At 29.1% G+C, this 13,578-nt stretch overlaps 1 protein-coding gene and 2 long non-coding RNA genes across 3 annotated transcripts in view; 2 read left to right on the top strand and 1 right to left on the bottom strand.

Annotated features, from left to right (window-relative positions):
• Window positions 1-10,958, bottom strand: part of LOC111041621 — a 31,340-nt gene extending 20,382 nt beyond the window's left edge. The window contains exons 1-2 of the long non-coding RNA XR_002605347.1: window positions 10,720-10,958; window positions 5,454-5,612 (exon numbers count right to left, since the gene is read on the bottom strand). This is a non-coding gene — a long non-coding RNA (uncharacterized LOC111041621). The remainder of the gene's footprint in view (window positions 1-5,453; window positions 5,613-10,719) is intronic.
• Window positions 10,959-11,213: 255 nt separating this feature from the next.
• LOC111041616 overlaps window positions 11,214-13,578 on the top strand; it is a 16,507-nt gene continuing 14,142 nt past the window's right edge. Inside the window, exon 1 of the mRNA XM_022325925.1 lies at window positions 11,214-11,354. Within this exon, the coding sequence (XP_022181617.1) occupies window positions 11,276-11,354 (79 nt within the window). The 5' untranslated portion in view covers window positions 11,214-11,275. The remainder of the gene's footprint in view (window positions 11,355-13,578) is intronic.
• LOC111041617 lies at window positions 11,471-12,793 on the top strand. The gene is made up of 2 exons (XR_002605345.1): window positions 11,471-12,408; window positions 12,485-12,793. It is a non-coding gene; the product is annotated as an uncharacterized LOC111041617 (long non-coding RNA).

Raw genomic sequence — 13,578 nt, 5'->3', positions numbered from 1 at the left:
ACTATTTTCACAAACGATGGTAACAACGTACTACTAATATGATAACACAGCTGAGTTATTGACATCGTCATCACTCGTATAATTAATACGCTAACAATAGCTATGCATACCCTGTTTTTGTACGACACTACGAGTGACTGATGGCATTTTGTACCTATTATAATTCTTCTCCTTAATTATAATATACTTAAATAAAGTAATTTATTTATAATAGGGTTTATTATTTTACTAGTTCCTCATAATTATAATATTTATGTGTTATATGTTTGTTTATTAGTTTAAAATTTAAATATCATTAACTATCAACTAACAAAATAGGTACTACCTAGTGGATATCTACTTATGTTTTAAATATATTATTATTTAGGTTTTGTTTGCTAATAATAATGGTTTACCTTCTTTTTGGGGCAAAGTTTTTATGCTAACAATTATTCTTTTTTTACATTTAAATTAAAGATACATTATTTCACCAGTTCACCTAACAGCTGCGTGTTAATTATTCTTCCCTGTTCTCCCTTGGTTTTAAAAATCCCAACAAGCTCCGATTTCCGAATCTCGGCGGTGGGTTCGCGACCTTAAAATCCAGTTCCGTCAATGCACGCTCCACGTCGAATCTGAACAGGCATCGTGCTAGACCAGTGATGCCCAACCTTTTTTCCTCGGCGGGCCACTTTGGTAAACATTTGTAATCGAGCAGGCCACCAAATATAAAAGTACTCATAATCTCAATCTTAATATAATTTAGTTAGGTACGCATAGTAGGTTGCAATATAAAAACATTTTTATATACTTTTTATTTTTATTTTTGTATTTTTTATTTATAAATTAATTAAAATCGTATTTTGTAATAATTTTAGTTTTTTGGAATATTTTGTTTTATTTTAATAATTTGTAACTGACCACATGGAATACCTTGGCGGGCCGAGGGTTGGGCATGACTGTGCTAGACGTTATAATACTGTATAATTTAAAAGACGATTGTTATTATAAGTTAATATTGTAATTATAATGATGTATAAAATATACTACCTATTAATTATTATAATCAAAATTATAAAATTATAACTAGTTTTGTCCATTACTAAATATAAAATATTTTTTTATAAATTAATGCATTAAAAAACTAAACAATAAATTATGAGTTCGATGCTACATATTACAAAATAAACAGCAATTAATCTAGCCAATAGAAATGTTGGTAAATATTATACAATAATAAGTAATATAGTAAACTAGCGTTTAATAGGTAAATAATTAAAATATTTTAACTTTTGTGTATTTTATATACCAACTTATGGAAGAAAATTATAAGCAAACTAAAACTGCTTAAAGCTTTTGAATTTGTTTATATCCTCCTAGCCACTAGGACTACATTACGAGTATAAAAGAAAAAAATAACTACAAAATAGGTTCTAGCACACTCAAATTTAAAACTCTAAGTCCGAATATTTTGTATGTATCAAGCACTGTGTTTGAGCCCGCACTCTCTAATAAATAAACAATAGAGAACATATTCTCAAAGAGTTTTGATAAATCGAATGATCGTCTGTATCTACAGTAAGAGTCAGCTCACCCCCCACCGCACATGGATGGCTTTTTGAATCTACATGGGATTCTGTGAACCGTCTCAAGCGCTTCTTAAACCTTTCCTCCGGTTGTAGTTCCAGTCCGTCTCTCTTGTTCAACTTTATTTTCACAACCTTTACTGAGCTCATCCTAAATATATATTCGTCTAGATTTTAGTTACAGCACATTTAGTTGTGAAATTTAACATACATCTGCATTCGAAAAATCAGGTGTCTTGCATGGTGTTATCGACGGTATGGTCTACAGCAGGATGTCCCTTTAAATCACGCTTTGTGAGTTGCGACCACCAGGCACCAGCCCTTTGATCATTATACTGTCAGCATTACAAGCCAGCATTAGCCACCTACTGTCGTGGACGAAACATTATTACTGTTTCTCTGTTGTTCACTTTTGAGACGATACTTTTCGATATCTTAATACTCAGGTAGGTAGGTATACTTACAACTGTTTGTTTTATTTCCATAGTGATATTTTTAAAAAAGAAAAAGAGTTCAAATTTATTTCTTTAGTCCGCAGCTTTTCAACTCACAGCAAATACCCACGTGTAACTAATAGTTTAACAATAAACCATAACATTTTCGTCGTTTTTTCTTCTTGTTTTTTTGCTACCACCGCCGTCCGGTATAGTTTACCGCGACCGTGGGTGTCGTTTTTGTATCATTGTACCACGTTGCCTGTGTGTCGACCGACAACCTTTCGTTGTACCTTGTACCGGGTTTGATTTCCCATCACCCGTCGTACGTATTTACACGTGCTCGCACTTTTGCGTGCATAATATTGGATTGCGCAAACTATTATCATCGCTGTCAATCGTCGTGGGATTCCGCCATCAACTGTGACCAGGCACCAGCGGTATCGTTATATACTTATTTTTTGATGTTGTGTTTGAACATATTTATTTGCATATTGCGCCTTTGATTGTAAAATTATATTATTAGCAATCGTCCGAAGAGACGTCTTCGGCGTTGTACCTAGTACCATTTTAGTTTAGTACCAGTAGACTGGTTATTATATTTTATTTAATTTTATATCATATTCATTGTTTTTTTTTAATATTATTACCTTTTACTCCCACACATTCCGCGAGTCGCTTAGCAAACTGACCAAGCAAGTGCTGGCGGCGCAAACAGTCTGTAATATCACAGTATCCCATAATAGTATTGTAATATAAGTAAAGCCATATGGGTATAACTATTTTGATTAATGAACAAATTAATTTTATATATATTGTAAATGAGTTATAATTATTGCTAAAATAATTTTAAAAAGGAGTACTTTATCAGTTATCACACTACGGACTACTACAATTCAAGCAATATGAATCAATATAAATATAAATATTCTTTTGTAAAAAAATGCATTAAACATTTAAAAAATGTTTAAAATGTACAGTATTGGTCAAAAACTATTGGGTTACATAATAATTTATGGATAGTATGAATCACAATTTATTTTTAGAATAACTTAATATAGACATTATAGTTTATATTTTCTTACGTATATTTATTTACACAATATTGTGGACGCTTGTCAAACGTATATTATTCAAATAAAAATATAGGTACGAGGTACCTATATAACTAATAACGACGTAAATAATTCAAATCCCGGAATAAATACCAAAATAAAAAAACCATTAGAAAAAACTGAAATGTTTAATTTTATTCAACTTACCATGATATTATTGTATTTTAATTTTACATAATACAATTAATAAATTAGTGGTTATCACTTATTATTGATATTGCTCTATAAAATTTCAGCATTTTAGTAACCACAACAATATGCAGCAGACCACCAGCTGGTAGATACAAAATTTGTAAAATGTATATTTAATATAACTAACAATCTACTAATGATAAACAATGAGTAAAATAGACTATCTATGACCACAGAGACATGAAATTTTCACTGAATGTTTATGTTAGTATTTTCTATACACCATACAATATGCAAAATATTTTGACGACTCACGTTGGACTATTTATAGGCATATTAAATTTGCGATTCTTATAAGTTTTTTTTTGATTATCGTCCATAAAAAAATGTTTGCTAGGGCAAAATAATTGAAATCATAATATAATTTTATTTTACAAGATAAGTTTTTGTTAGTTGAAATTACAAAAACATTTGAGTGCAATTATACAGTAAATTGTTTTATTTCAACAAAATACTTAAAAAACACTAAAATGTTCTAAATTATTTTAGGTTAGAAATTTATTAAAATTTTTCTTTTCATATTTAAGATTTGAAAATTCGATACAAAATTTCTTATAAGTACTTCTACCTTTTTCAACAAAAAAAAGTTCTACCAGAAACTTGATTTGAATTTTTATGAGAATTTGAAGTTGACATTTTTACAACGTTGGATATTCACTTGATTTCTCATGTAGCGATTTTCTTATTCTGTTGTAATTCAAAAACGAATAACCGTAGATACTTGAAATTTACCTTTTTACACGTTTTACCAAAACAGCCCAACTATTGTATAATTTTTCTAGTAGGATTGTGAATTTCACAATATCGAGTTTAGACATTTGGAATACGTTTTATTCAGCCCGCTTCATGAAATTCATAGAGAGTTGAAAGTATTTTGTTGGAAAGGTAAGGTCGGTCTTACCAGCTGTTTCGACGCTAAAAGTAATAACCGTTAACAGCGTACCAGCTCATTAGGATCGTTTCAATATACTAAATTATGTTTTTGAAATTTCATAGATTCCGGACGGGAACAATGGTTTAATAATCTCAATGTATTTATTACCACCAAATCTAAAAAAATACCAGCCAGTAACATTACTACATTTAAATTGTACAAAAGAGGGATACTTAATCGTTTCACACACCAAGTTAACAGTATTCTCAGTAAGAAAAAAATGTATCAGTCCAACATGTCCATTATTAGTTAAAATGTTAGAATATGTATCGTTTAATTAATTATAATTGAGTGCATGTGTCATCAATGTTATCTTTAACCGTGATAGTATAACAGTTTATTAGCTCAAGAGTTCAAGGGCTACGACACGATTGAGCACAGAACACCTTTTTTGCGACACCGCGATTGAGCATAAATTGTCGGGGCATCAAAGGAAATTGAAATACAAAAGAAAACCAACACGATTGAGCATAAAAAGCTCTGCAACGTTGCCATTTTAAATTTTGAAATGTATTTTACTAAAAAAATTATTTAAATAATTATAATAATTCAAAATATAACATAGTACTCTGTTTGATAATAATAAAATAATAATAATAATAGTTATGACTTATGAAAATAATAAAATCAAAATATTTATAAATCAAATTGATATATCTTGGTATCTGTTTCCAAGTTGGCTTAAATATATTAATAAGGATTCCGTATTCTTACGATTTAAATACTGGTTGCAGGCTTGAATATTAAATTCAATTTTTTTATTTCTTTAGCTGATTGTAATTTTCTGGGCTCACGGCTGGTGCAGTTATAATAATAATTGGTGTAATAATACGTGAAAATAATAAATTACAAAATGTGAATTTGGCAACATCGCATAAAATATTCTATGCTCAATCGTGTTGCTAAAAAGGTCTATGCTCAATCGTTTTATGCTTAATCGTGCTTTACCGAGTTCAAGATAGATATCTAGGATTTCGTAGTATGTATATTTTATTGTTTTCCCATAAAAGAATAGTTTCTACAATTTTTCGTTCGTTCATGACGGGTAAAACGTACATATATTATAAATCGCATGCGTTCTGTCCAAAAAAGGTGGTCAATATAATGAAATATGCAGCTGAGTATCAATGGTATGTGTATTTCAATATACAAGCTTTAATCTAGTTTTATATTTTGAGTGGTAATATTAATATAATATAAATGTATTCATTACCTTATACTGACGCTGTACGCATTGACTGCAAGTACAAAAGTACAAGGACGTTATGGCGACCCGTTTCCACTCCATCTGCATCCGTACACTCGCTGGATAGACACTTTATTGTCGGTATACATTTTTTCGGACCACATGTAACTAGGCCTATAGAATAAACTATAAAAAAAATGATCGCTTCGTTATTAATACTTTTACCAGTCAAATCATAAAATACATTAAGTACACAATTCATTGATAAGAATTTATAATTATTAAAATTATAACCGTTTTTTTAATGAACTAATTCTATTATTTGAATATATTTCTATAATAACTATTAATTATTATTATGGTTGTTTATTTTTGTTGGGATTAATAAATTATCATAATAAAAAATATTCATTATTTATTTTTACTAAATGTGTATTTATTTACACAACTGCGATCGATAGTCGAATGTACGTTACTCAAATACCAAAAAGGTACCTATATAATTAATAACTATGTTATACATGCATGTATAACTTGCATCAGTAATAAATGTCAAAAAACATCAGGTGGTACTTTAATTGTTTTTATTTATTTATTTGTACATTTTAACTTTGCGAACCCAGTTACAATCATTATAGACATAAGGCTAGGGTTTACGTATTTTAATAATATTAGTAAATACATTGCTATTAATCCTAAATATTATAATATGCCAGTATATAGTTATATAATTTCCATATTCAAACAATTTTAAGTATATTTTGTGATGTGAGAATTATGATTGAAATAATTCACTGAAAGAAAATGGTTATGCATACAAAATAAATATGTATAACAATAGAATTTAACTTAATAAGTTATTGACACAGAATGTAACATTTATCCAGTCAAAAGATTATTTAGTTAATACCTAATGAAAATTATTTTAATTAGACACGTTAAAACAGATCATTATTTCAATAATTACTAACTAGTTTCGTTGATCTGTTTATAGGTGCATTTTGACCGTTGTATCTTTTCAATAAATTCATTTGTCATTAATTATTTCCTTAAAAAACAATTTTTATGAATCATATTGTAATATAATACATACATAATATTATTACATCAGAATAAATGTCTAAACGAAAAATCAAGAACGTTTACATGCCGATCTCTGACTCGTCAAACATTTTTTGTTGTGGAGGCTTAAACATTTTTATAATTTATTTTAAACCTATATTGGTACCTAGTAAACTTTTTAGCCGATACTTTTAGAACCATTGCTTGAAACCTATACTGGATACCAATTTTGAATATTAGTTACAACCGTTCAAACCCGAATCGATATCGAAACTGAAAGTGAAATCGAAAAAAATAAATACCGATATTCAAAACCAAAAATTAAATCTTAACAAATAAATTCAATATCCGAAAAAATGATTTTGGTTTGAACACCTGTTTTGAATTCTCAATACTTTCAACTACGTATCAACATAATATAAAAAAAGCGGGTAAGTGGATGTCGCTTTGCTGTACCTACATTAGGTGTCTATGAGTTCGCTGTAATGGTTAATGGATGGTATTAAATTTGAATTCAATGATATCAAATAATTGTATACGAAAAACGAATCTGATCGGAGACTGTAAGTCAGTTTAGGATATTTTATATTGTTATTAGTTATTAAACTATTACTTACTATAAATATGGTAGCCGGTAATTCAAGTTAATATTATTCTTAAATTATCAGTGTGTTGTATATTATAGACAGTTGTCAAAATAATATTATTTAATATATATGTTATAAAGGTGGGGATATTTTAAATTTTAAATTATTGAAGTTGGTCAGGCCAGCGAAACAAGATGTGCTGGGGCGACAATAATATTTTCTATATAACATCGCCGTAAGCGCAGGCGCGGGGAGTCCCGTCGTCGCTGGGTTTGAGGACGCGGGTACGACGACCGGTCCGTGTGCCGGTCGTAATACGGGCTAGGCGATCCGAATTTGCTAAGTGTTTTATTTATGTTCATTTTTAATAAAAAGTGTTTCCGACCCCCAAAAATTATTTGTTCTGTTTGAGTAGTCTCGCAATTCTACCGTATACTCTTTAAAATCCGATCTAGATTTTAAGGTTTAAAAGGTGAAGGTATATCACTTGAAAAGTGCATATACGACAAGTGATACTGGAAAAATATTAATTAGACCTATGTAAAATTGGGCTGTTTTGAAACCAAATTACAACAAAATGATAACCGTTATTCTTTGTGATAATATGCGATTTTGTCCGAATTTGAACTTATAATGTCTGTAAACAATAACTTTACCTATTCATATATTTTTTAGAGTTTTTAGTTACGGAGAAAATTGCTTAAGTGGAACCTCGTTTTAAATTTTCAATCCTTAGCCATAAAAATTGAAAATGTTATACATTTATAACTACAAAATCATTTTCAATTTTCAATTTGATAAATATTGTCAACATTTGAACTTTAAATGCTTATAAAAAAAAGTAGTGCCGATGTATTACTAATATTTTTCAATTGCAGTTGTAATAATGTATAAACAGTCTTGTATTAAATTGTCATGCTTTTTGACCCAACCAATTAAATTTAATTGACATGTATACAAAAAAAAAAAATGAATAAAAATGTTCAACTACGTATGAACATAATATAAAAAACAGGTAAGTGGATGTCGGCATGTCGCTCTGCAGTACATTAGGTGTCTTGGATGTCGATGTGATGGACGGTATTATAATACCAGAAAAGTTGCCGGTGAAGAAAATTAAAGCACTTTACTGCAAGAAACCGTGATGATAGACACAAAAATAAAAATAAATAAATAAATATAAAAACACACGTCATTGTAAAATCAATACCCTTCATCGCTCCACTCAGAATCTTAAATATCGCTGATACGAAACTAATCTAGTTATAAGTATTTATGAGGGTATTAACGCATTATTATACAGAGGCCAATAATGGAGTGTACAAATATTACAAATACACATTGATACTGTACAGCCTTCAGCCGGCTATCGGCATTAAATTACAGAGTTATACTTATACAAATTAATTTTTATATCTACTCTGAGTATAATATTGATAAGGACTAAGGGGATAATCCTGATTTTCTATCAGCCCATCTGCTCGTGAGTCCATACCGTATTCCCCGGTATTCCATTATAAATATAACTATATGTTCTTATATTTCCCATGTTTTAATATTCTAAATTCTTATGTTTGGTGGTATTGTTTTATAACTGTTATTTTTCAAAAGAACATTTCACACTCGTGTGTTATCTCCATCTTACAAGTGCATAATATACACAATTTTGGGTTCAGCAGATCACGCCTAGGGCGGTTAGATTAAATCTGTTTTTAGATATGATCCATTTTCTAAATGGAAAGCAACAAAGAAAATAAAGCAATGATTAATTTACCTACTCTAAAAGGTTACTTTAAACTTCGTGGGTTATCTTATTATAATAAATAATTAATTATAAAATAAATAATACAGTGAAGAGGCTCAGCCATGCTAATGTGAAAAATGCTAGTAAATAACATAATTTGTAAGTAGGTTTTTGAATATGTATACATAATAATATTATTGCGTATAAAATATTCATTACAATAAACACTAAACAAACACATACTTATTAAATTCACCTCGGCGTATCGTTCATTATTAAAAAAGTACAAACAGTTTAATATATTCATTTTTGTAAATATTTTTTATGTTAATTGACATTTTTATTACTTATAAGCTTTAATTAATGGGACTTCTACGATATGACGTACCTATAAAAGTTATACAATTAAAAGGCAATATAAATTAAATTTGATTTTTTGTGTTGTAGAGGTCCAAACATTTTTGTTATTTATTTTAAACCTTTATTGGTAATGCACTTTTGAACCGATATTTTTTGAACCAGAGCTTTAAAAATATACTGAATTCAAATTTTAAATACCAGTTAAAACCATAAACATCCAAGATCGATATCGAAACAGAAAAAAAATAAATACCGATATTCAAATCCGAAAATGAAATCGGAAAATATAAATATGATACCTAAATCAAAATCAAAATAAGAAAATGTGTTTTTGTTTTCAATCCCTATTTTGAACTCTCAATACATTCAATTACTGAACTTAGTATGACTATAATATAAAAAATGTATCTAATACAAAACTTAACTCACTTTTATACCTATTTTATGCTCAATTCCTTGTTTATATTTCAGCAGAAAAACTTGCAGCTAGTATAATACAACCCTGAAGCTAAGTGACAATAAATAATAAGTAACACATTTATAATTTATTTATCTATACAACTTATAAGCAAAATGATAGTTTCGAAAGGGAAACGAAACTAGCAAATTCATACAACGATACAAACAAAAATATATTAATAATTTAACGTATGAATTTAATTATAAGAATATAATAAAACTATCCATATGTAAAAATATTGAATGTACCTAAATATATCTAGAGGGGGTACATGTAAACTCCACCGATTGCGACCTTTTCAGCTCTTTTTTAATGTAAATTCCCAATTTATGTATTTTTTACCAGAAAAAAATGTAAATTCCATCATGTTGTTTTATTGAATGAAAACATGTAAACTCCATAGATGGTAAAATTCGTCAAAACTGAATCTAATCATTATAAAATCCAATTTTAAATTTAATTCAGATAGTTTTTTGTTTTTTACTTTCATTAGCTAGTGATTTTTCTATTTGCTATTTAAAGTGATCATATTTAATTGTTATATATATTTTTAAATAAATGTAAAAAAGATATAACTTTCTAAATATAATATATAGTATATAAATTAAATTTTGAAACATTGGTATTTATAGGTATATTACATCTGTTGTATGGATATTTAATCCATACAACATTATTAAATTACACTAGAAAACCAATACCTGTTTAATATATACTATATAAGATCTGTATATACTCATTCAAGCAACCTCGTCATGTTTTTTTTCTCATCTCACATATAGGTACTTATTGTGCTGAATTGTATACTTCTTGGATAAATAAAAAAAAAAAAAAAAAATCTGTATGCAATTATTATGAACATATTATTATTGATAACTATAAATATTTGTATGCATCAGCATATTATCATCATGAGGTGAATGGGGCTTGTTATGGCCGTGAGAGGTGGTGTCACCAGGGATAATGAAATGTAGTTATCTGCGAGTATAGGGTATGAGCAAACGCTAAAGAAGACTCTTTCAACACGGTTTGGACCATCAAGGGCGCCATTTAAAATAGAAAAAAATAATTTTTGGTTACCTTCAAGGTGACTTGAGGATAGAGTTTAGAAGTGGAGTACTTCGCGGATGTTGGGGTAGTATTGTTATGCAATTAGTATGTTCGAGTAGGAACGCAGCATTTGATGCTAAAGGCTAAACATTTGTTTTGTAAACAGTCAAAGCAAAGTTGGTCTTTTGCAAGGAAAGAGTGAAAAATAACCACTCAGAATTCGAAAAGGATTCTAACGAGTGGTATGTATGATAAACAGATATCACTGACAGTTTTGAAACTTTTGTTGTTATGTACAATTAATTTATACTTGCAACGTTGTATTAACAGTAAAATTTACGTCATCATGTTCAAAGTAAAGAGAGGATTATGGGATTAATAAGTTATCATAATAACAAATAGTCATTATTTATTTTTATTAAATGTGTATTTATTTACACAACTGTGATCTCTAGTCAAATGTTCATTACTCAAATATCAAAAAGGTATATAACTAATGACGATGTTAATAATGCAAGTATAACTTGAATAACTATTAAATGTATTTAATTTCAAAATAATATTGTAGTTTGATTTTAATAATAAAATGAAAAGTCAACTAGTTTTTAATATTTTCATTGTTTTATTATATCTATGCACTTTGGTCAGCCTACTTACAGCAGCTGGTAAATACAAATTAACCAAAATTATATTATTAGTTATATAATGAATATTAAGAATGATCAAAACCTACGTATTATATTCATTAATTTTTTTTTTAATGAAATTTCAAATTCCAAAAAATATATTTTTTTTACTTGTCAGTTTATAAAAAAAAATAATGTGCTATTATTTATTATATATTATATTTATAGTCATATTATATTCCGTTTCTATCTTAGAAATGATATAGTTGGCTTTTTCTGATTATAGCTAAAGTCAATCGATAGATACCCACAACGCTATACGTTCCAGTTTTGATCTTAAAGAATTCTTTATAGAATTACATAATATGAAATGTCTTGGTTTTATGGTTTTGAAGCATAGGGAAACATGGGTATCCGGATATTTCACCGCAATTATTTCACCGCGCGACAATTCACCGCCAACATTTCACCGCATTTATAACTCACCGCGTGCACAATTCACCGCGCATACAATTCATCGCAGTTGTTTTTTTGATAATGTAAAATGTAATAAACCAATTTATCAGTCGATGTCTATATATTAAATTACGACATGGCATTTTTGATATGATGAGCCATTAAGTTTATCTTACTGATACAAATTGATTTCCTTATCCAAAATTCTAAATTTAAAAATAACCAGATACATTTAACTATACGATTATACACGTTACTGATTATTGAATTATTGTGTCGGCATCGTCCAGTACGTATATCGACGTTTACGAGAGTGTTTCATTTTATAATCATGAATAATATATCGTATATTAAAAGTGAACGGGGTAAAGATAAATTAATATTAAAAGGGTACATTTATATACTTGAAAAACAAGGTTTAAGTAAATTAATATGGAAGTGTGAAAATTATCAGAAGATAAAATGTAAAGGACGTTTACATGTTTGTAATGACGAAATTATAAAATAATTTAAACATAATCATGTGCCGGACTGTGCAAAAGTTGAAGTATGCAAAGCAATCAACGAATTAAAAGAAAAAGCTATCGAACGACTCGATTTAAGAACACGTGCAGTCTTAGGTTCAATTTCGACATCTGTAAGTATACTTATTTAAAATACTTCTTTTATTAATTGTAAAACTATTCTTTTTCTTAATATTATACATCTTGTAGTTAACTACTTCAGCAACAGCGCATTTACCTAAATTAAGTTCTCTTAAACGAACGATTCGGCGGATAAGAAATGAGGAAGATACTTCACCACCAAACCCAAAATCACTAAGTGATTTAATGATTCCCCAAAAATACCAATTGACGAACGATGAACAACCATTTTTACTGTACGATAGTGGTCCAGGAGAAGACCGAATACTTTTATTTTCGACCGAAAGAAATTTACGTCTTATGGAAAACTGTAAACATTGGTATGCAGACGGAACATTTTCGACATCGCCTTCATTGTTTACTCAAATATATACGGTAACTGTTTTAAATTATTTTTTAATATATTAGTATATTTTAAATAAAAGTGTAGGTGTGGGAACGGTTTGAGTAGAACTTATAAATACAAACAACACAACTTTGTTTAACGTTGACTTATAGTTTATTAGTTAATTGACAATTACACGGCGATTATATATTCGCGGACGGTTTAGCGACGTGTTCCTAAGACAACGGTCCGGCTAAAGCTGTCGGTCGACACCACCGCCGCTGGCCGGGCCGGCGGCCGTGCCGCAGGCGGCGGCCAGACCGGTTGTCCGTCGCGCTCTCGCGGACGTCGATAGAGACGCCGCGGTCGTTGCGATAACGACCGCGACAAAAGGCTATGGTGAACACTAATAAGGGTATAAATAATAATAGGTATATAACCGATCATACGTTATAATTGAATTACTTTACTTGTTATTTAGAGATAAATGTATTAAAGTTACTTTACTCGTTACTCAAAAAATATTGTAATGAAATTACTTTAATTTTCGAATAGAAAAATTAAGTTATATCATAATTATTGTAACTAAATGTGTAAATTACTATATGGTTTTACAGATACATGGTGTACAGTACAGTAATGTTTTCCCATCAGTGTTTGCATTATTACCAAATAAAATGGAATCTACATATTGTCGCCTATTCGAAGCATTGAAATCAATAAAACCTGAATTGAATCCGGACACGATTATGATTGATTTCGAGAAAGCGGCCAAGAATGCCATTTCAAAAACATTTCCAGTTACAAAAATTCGAGGTTGTTTTTTTCATTTTACACA

The sequence above is a fragment of the Myzus persicae genome, unplaced genomic scaffold (genome assembly GCF_001856785.1).
Source record: "Myzus persicae strain clone G006 unplaced genomic scaffold, MPER_G0061.0, whole genome shotgun sequence".
Lineage (NCBI taxonomy): Eukaryota > Metazoa > Arthropoda > Insecta > Hemiptera > Aphididae > Myzus > Myzus persicae.
The sequence above is the reverse complement of the archived record's forward strand: the minus strand, read 5'-3'. Positions and strand labels throughout refer to the sequence as shown.